Here is a 7,511-nt window from a genome sequence, read left to right as displayed (position 1 = left end):
TTCTAATTGGTTTATGTTACAAATTGCCTTTTTTGATAACCAGTATTTAGAACATTAATTTCAGTGCATACTGTAGACAAGAGTTACCGGGCATGAGGTTGCTAACCCAGTGTAATTAATTTATATACTTCATGCAGAAACATTTTCACCACCATCAATGCCCAAGTAGGTAAAGAAGAAACAGAAACTCAGATATAGATCTGGTGTTGATAAAGGGCTTCTACTGACATTTGTGGTCTTTATTATAAGATGGAACTGGGTAAAGTGTTTGAATGAAATCCAACAATTACAAAGTGGGGCATTACCTGTACTGATGTGATACAGATGTATCTGACCACTGACTTACTAAAATAAGAAAGAAACCAAATCAATACTATAAAAGGGGATAAAAAGCTGTACACAAAGTATTCAAAATACCACCAGATGTCACTGTAACTCAAGAAAATGGCAAGTGGTATCAGAACTGGAGTATCTCCACTGAGGAGGTGATCCCACAGGAGTGAGTAGGGCTGAGCACGTTCAGCCAAAAGGATTAACTGCAGCATTAATCACTGTTAAATTTGCTGTTGGGATAACTTTTTAGAAGGCAGTGGGTGATCTGAAGCAGATCTGAACAAGTACGGCTTTACTGAGAAACCTCCTAGGGACAAAACTTCACATGAGGAATTTGGAGCATCAGAAGTTTTCTATAAAAACTGAATTCTGAATTCCACTTCAATCATAGTTCCAAACAGAAGTAATAAAAGCCTATTTGCATTTGGTGCTTTCCCCTACCAGTCACATTAGCATACACCCAGGCCTAGACTGTCCACAGATTTCTAGATCTTGTGAAGAGAACAGCCTTACTCATTCTATAGTGAAAGAAAAGCAAGTCAGAAAGTACAGGAGAAGTGGATCATACACTTTCCATCCTTCACTAGATACATTGACATGACTGGGAGACTACTGTATGTTCATTTCTCCTTCTCTAATGTCTCTTTCATTTGGTTTGGCAGAAGGGAGGGCAACAGAAAGCTGAACTTCCATTAAGTTATGCATTAAACAGACTGGAACATACAGTGAAATTATTCGGGCCACGGATACGGCAACTACAGTTAAAATTTTCAGAGAAAATGGAAGCAAAACCCTTCTTCACTACAGTAGCAGAAATATTTACCTTCATTGCAGGTACGTGAAAACACTACTGGTCAGTACAATCGCCCTTTGGCACAGCTGCTGTTGTGTGCAGAACTGAGAAGGGTCAAAAGCATCGATGCCAACAGTTTTAATACCAAGTGTCAGCTGAAATAGTTGCAGATCTGAGATCATAAGGAGAAAGTCAAGTTAGGAACAAGTCAGTACTAACATTAGACTCACACTGACAAATGACTAATCATTTAGACTTGCCATTCTGTCTCTTGACCAGCAATGCTCTAAAGGACACATAATGTACTGAGCACTGGTGATGCAGTAAATTAAGACTGTAGTTACAGCTGACTGTTAGCATATTACTATTACTGCAAGTTGAATTTAATTTATTCTCTGTAAGATAAATACAAAGAAACTACAAATTCGAAACTAAATGTAAAAATAACACCTGTATTACAAATAACACTAACTACCTGTGAGATACATCTGCCAGTTGGATATTCACAGCAAAAGCCAGTCCTTCTCTTAAATATTCTTATACCCAGCCCACTCCCAAGGATGAAACAAATTCACACTGTTTTCAAGTGATTTGTTAAAATCAAAGACCACTGTCTTTGTCCTTTGCTGGTCTCCTGACTAGTCTGCACTGTGGTTGCCATATTTATTTCCAGATGACAATACTTTTTTAGTGGGTGAAGTTATGACAATTAAGGTGGTATTGCTAGTTCTGATTCAGAGCAGTAGTATAGGAAAATGCAAAAACAAGAGTCATAAAGACAAGATATTATAATACCATGCTTTCTAAAAGCACCCTCTTTTATGCATCTACATGCAAGACATAATCTGTATACTTCGTAATAAAAAGTGACATTGACATTCTTAAGCAATTTAGCATAATATAGACATTCCCTTGTATTTAAATTGCAAATTTAAATTTGCGATAATCATCCTTCCCCCAAGCAACTTGGACAATGTAGTGTTGAAGTTATTAACACTGATTAAAAAGTAATTGGTAACATATGTTTTTATTACATATGTCTTCTAGTTAAATGTCTTCATTTTGCTTTGGAAGAAACCTGGCAACATGTAATTCAAATCTTGGACTATATCAAGTAAAAGCTTGACACCGATGGAGATGTATTTCGTATAGAGAATATGGACACTCAGAGATGCACAGATGATGGATGCCCTCTTGCCATACTACATTCAGATGTATTTTCAAGAAACCTGTGAGTGAAAAGAACATGGTGGATGGAGAGGACAGTCTGCAGCAATGAAAACTAAAGGACAAACAGACGAAAGAATAACACAACTGTGAGGCTCAGAAATTAATGTGTTAAGTACAGTCTAGCACACCTTTGGGAAGTGCAGTTAGTAGAAAAGCCCTTTCTCTTCCATGAAACAACACTGGAATCAGCTGGCAGTGTGCTGCACGCACAGAAGTCTGAGATGAAATAGCAGCAAATTCCATGTCAGAAGGGGCAGCCTAATCATTTTAGCAGCTATACAGACTGATTTTTATCAAGTGCTCTTCATTTCTTAGCAACTCAAACCCACCTTACTTTCCTGAGTATGTTGCTCTAAGTGACAACTCAGTACTAAGTTGTGCCACTAAACTCAGCATTTTCCTTACCTGTTAACAGAAGAAACATTGACAAGACCATAAAACTGTGAAAAGCTTTTATTACAATCTTTTGTATTACAATAGCCATAGTTTTATTGTTTTTAAAATGAAATAAAGTGAAGCACTTTGCAATTACACAACTCTCCACCAGAACAAAATGACCTTTTGTCTAGCGTATGTGCTTTACTGATATACTGTGTAATATACTTTCATCTGGACAAGACGATTAATTGGGAAAGACAATCCCTTTTCGTTTACATTGATTCCGTATGTTTCTTTAGAAGACATGCCCAAAAGAACCTTGAAACTGGACTAGACATTTGTTTATTGTATGACTGTAATAAATACAGGTTTTTAAAAGTGCATTATATGGCAAATACCCTTGCGAAGAATTCACTTTAACAAACTCCTCATTATAAGGGAAGTGCTCAGTTCAAACACAGTGCAAGCAGTCAAGTTGTCCTGAGAATTTATAAAGGTGGTCAGAAATGGACCTTCACCACAGGTGTGTAATATCACTACTTAATGGCTTCATTCCTTTTTTTGTCAGCTAGAATCCTTTTGATATTCACTACTGAGTATGACAGGAAAACCTAAGTGCAAATTTCATCTTTCATGGCAGGTGCCAGCACTAGTGTGAATGTTTAGCAGCTTAACCCAGAGATCATCACTCAGTTCCATTATAAGGCAGGGCTGCTCAACTTAGCACCACCAGACAGCTGGGTTAGTAACAGCTGTCAGTTCTCCAGTAATTGGGGAGAGGGGAGGAGGAGTGCAACAATACTTGAAAATAGTGTCTTTTATTCAGCCCAAGTGCTTCTGTGCATGTGTTTGTGTTCTTACTTCGCTGACAAGCACACAAAACTTTGCTTCTGTGAATTTCAACAACACTGCATAAACTTTAATGGAATTCCTTAAGTGAGCAGGTTTCACCAAAGTAAAGGTATGCAATTTCAACTTATACCAAGACAGATTCTTCTGCAGTCACTGAAGGTTTGTTTCAGCTCATCTAACTCAACACCTGCAGATTGTCATAACTTGGCACAACGTGTGCTAACGCTGAGAATTTCAGTTTGGCAGAGCCAGTCCTGCAGTGTCGTCTCTGCGCCTGTCACACCACAGGTAGCCTGCTAACTATAGCAAAAACATCCCTATTGACTATGCGGAATATAGGTTCAGGTATATTATGTCATATATTGCCATATTATCATTTATTCCTATAAAGGCCACCATAGGAGGCAAAAAACTTCACAATTAGGTAGTGCCCCTTCTTTCTTAGAGCTCTCACTTTTTGTGCCTTCTGGGGAGGGCCAGACTTCCAGTTCCCTGCAGTGATTTTTCTAGGAGAGGAAGAGTTGCTGCTAGATGGGTAATCATCACTCCTCTAACCCTGACACAGAAAACAATGCAGGTGGATTGAAAGCAGGCAGCTTTCCTTCCTCTCTGTAGTTTGCAATCACACCTCAGCCTCACCTAATCCTTCAGAACAATTTCAACTTAAACGTTCAGCCTCACAGTGCTCCAACACAAAGTTGAAGCAGACACAGTCAATTCTCAATGGTTTCAAACAGGACTGAATTTTCTCAGTACTGCAAGTAACTGCTCAGCAGCTCATAGGATCACCTGCATGACTTTGGTTCCTTTGAAAGCCAAAGATCAATGGAACCAGGCAGCTTCTTCACTTGAAATACTAACTTTGCTAAATGGGTATCACAACTAAGGAGTAACATTAAGCTGCCAGACACGTGAATTCCCTTGGGGTTTCTGCACTTCCAGAATTACTCAGTAAGCTTTCTGGACTAATATATACTTGGCTGTGGGTTGCTTACAACAGTGATTTTTAAAAGAACTTGTGATTTTGATGAATAAGCAGCAATCCAAAATAAGATACCCAAATAAGTGGCCTGATTTTCATAATACAGTCCTAAAAAGCAGCTCTTATACAACCATACAGCTGGTTTTGAAAGTTTATGGTACACATATAAAGCTAAACTTTCCATGTAGTTATATGTATGAAATATGGGGGTGTTTTTTTTGCAATCTTTTACTTAGGAGATTTAAGCCTGATGCCAATCTTAAATCACACTAAAACCACAGAATGAAAGTAGTAGAGCAAGAAGCAAGGGAAGACTGCATCTAACAGTGTTCCTGTGCTCTCCCTGCTGTAGGAAGGATTCTGTTTGTGGGTCTGTGGAAGTATCAGTTCACCAAACATCATTTTGCTTTGAAGCTCCCTCTTTGTATTGCAAAGGATGCAGTCTTGGAGTTCAATTGGTTTCTGAGAAACAGTTGATTAAAGAATTCAAAGGTACTGCTACAGCAGTACTGGGATGCTGGGGAACAGGGAGCCAGGTTTCAGAGTTCTGGCATGCTATTCCAATGCTCTGCAACCAGCTCCCTTGTACTGGCTATTTATTTCATATATCTCTCTCTTATATTAATTTCTTGATTTATAAACTTACCAAGAACAGTGGTAAAATCACCAGCATTCATATAGTACTTTTAAGATCTTCAATTGCTGCACAAGTGCAAAATTGTTCTAGTTTCCCTTAGTAAAAACCAGGCATACAAGGAATGTACTATTCCTGTACCACCACCTAGAGAAAAAAGCCTACTTGTGCATCACCTGAAAGAGATGAGAACTTTCCTGTGAAGATCTGCCTTATGCCTTAGGAATAGTCATTCCTGCTGCCTACACTGGAAATAAAAAAAGGCACCTTTTGTTTTTTTCCTAAGGGAAACAGAGGGGCTTGATGGCACATTTTCATGCATGTTCTGCTCAAAATAATATTTACTTTCCAACCCAAATATTAATGAAAATATTCAACGTGGTTACAGTCTTAATAATTATATATAAAAATACAAGTACTCCCTAAAGTGTCTGCCGTCGAAGTTATGCATAAATGGAAAAGTGCCCAGACTTGGTGAGATAATACAAACAAAATTAGAAACAAAACCAGTAAAGCCACACTCCACATTTAGGAAACACAGTACAAAATGGTAAAATAGATCAGTTAGAAATATTCCATGAAACCTAAAATATTGCTAGCCACATGAAGCATCGTTTTGCTCTCTGGTAGTCTGAGAGCATCCCCTGGGACCATTCTGCACCAACTCATACGCTACAAGAAGAAATCACAGGGGCTTTCAATGTAACTCAATAAACATTTTGGCCTTTTTTACTTTCTGAAAAGTGTAGAACAGTTTGTCCGGGTCTTTGGCTACTTCCTTGCCCTGGAGCACTTCATCAGGTTTGGCAGGTTTCAAAAAGGAGACTGTTGCCATAGGAGCAGAGCACCATGCCAAGGAAGAGAGTGCCACCAGACTACTGACAAGCTGCTCTGTGCCCACTTCCTGTGTTAGATGAAGTGGATCCAGCTCTCCTCACATTCTCTAGGCATCTTAAGGGGGTGAGTCCGGCAGGTAAGACTGTAGTTTTTCCCTCTGTTGTTATCCCAGTACTCCCAGCCATTGACTTGGTATCTTGCTGCAAACTGAACTACAGAGCACAGCTGAAGGAGGAAGGGAGGCACAGGGAGAAAGAAAGTGAAAACATCAACTTGATCCTGCCCGTTTTTCTCATGGATGCTACTGTGCCACTGAGCACACACTTCATGGAGGCTTTTCCACTGGTTGAAGGTGTATCGCACAGATACCTGCTTCTCAAAAGCAATGTTGCGAACCTGTATGGTGCCACTGAGCCCCAAATCTGAGCTGGTCACTCGTTCAAGACACACCTGCTGCTCCTGAAGTCGGGAGGAGAAATCCATACAGTCTGCAGGCTGCTGGAAGTCAGGGACCAAACATTGCATAGTAAACTCCAAGTCTGAGCTGCTGTACCAGAGGTCTGAGTTTATGGAGAGCCTGGAAAGGACATGCAAGGGGATCGATGGATCCTCCCCGCTCTGGAAGACTTTCACTTCAGTGAGCTCCAAGCCCAAAGCATCAGCAAATCTCACCCGGTTCAGGCGACTCTGGCATCTGGGAACTTGACACTGCACTCCTGGTCGCTTCCTTCTTCCAGGCGATGCAGGCAAAGATCTCGCTCGGCGGCGTATGATAGGCCGTAATGCTGGATCACAGCTGGAGGAAGTGCAGCTCTGAAGCTTATCTGGCTGGAGGCTCCCCTTAGCTGGGGTATTGCTCCAAAGAATCATATTGCTACTCATATGGACTGCAGAGGGCTGTTGCTGGCCACGTCCCAGGGCCTCTTCAGCCCGTAACATGTTCTGATAGAGGTCAGAGAGATAGCTGGGATTCCTGTGAGGACCACGTACCTCCATTCTTTATCGATGACAAAAATCAGTGTTAACACAGCAGGTAATACACACTGCCTCTCTGAAGCACTTAACTTGGGAGTGCAGCCACGGACAAGAAGTATTTCAGGTTACTGTACTGGATGCAGCAAGAATCAACTGAAGCAACACAGCCTTCTCAATGAAGGCCAGAAACCTGGAAGCTCTGACAGCAGCTGAAGCAAACCAGAGGCAAGCGCATGGTACGGGGAGATGAAGGCAGGCTCACTGGCTGGTGATCTCAAGGCTGCTGTGCTGGCTGGTGGACCCGTTGCTCAGGCTGGAAAGGGATTCAAGGCTATCACCGGTGATGCTGGAGGACCTGAAGCTCTCACACAGGCTGGACACCGACTGGAGGCTGTCGTGCTGGAAACCAAGGGACTCCAGGCTGTCGGAGAGGCCGCTGTATGCTTGGGGGTTGCAGCGGTGCACTCCGCAGCACGGTAGCCCGCTACAGAGGAGGA

The 7,511-nt window shown here is 41.3% G+C and overlaps 1 protein-coding gene across 1 annotated transcript; it reads right to left on the bottom strand.

The window, feature by feature from the left end:
- Positions 1–6,111: 6,111 nt before the first annotated feature.
- LOC104401049 (protein phosphatase 1 regulatory subunit 3D-like) lies at positions 6,112–7,035 on the bottom strand. The gene has a single exon (XM_010019002.1). It carries the CDS (start codon positions 7,033–7,035, stop codon positions 6,112–6,114), a length of 924 nt encoding a protein of 307 aa, XP_010017304.1.
- Positions 7,036–7,511: the final 476 nt, after the last annotated feature.

This window comes from Nestor notabilis, unplaced genomic scaffold (assembly GCF_000696875.1).
Source record: "Nestor notabilis isolate BGI_N333 unplaced genomic scaffold, ASM69687v1 scaffold9697, whole genome shotgun sequence".
Classification (NCBI taxonomy): domain Eukaryota; kingdom Metazoa; phylum Chordata; class Aves; order Psittaciformes; family Psittacidae; genus Nestor; species Nestor notabilis.
Note: the sequence above shows the minus strand (reverse complement) of the source record. Positions and strands in the feature narration are given on the sequence as shown.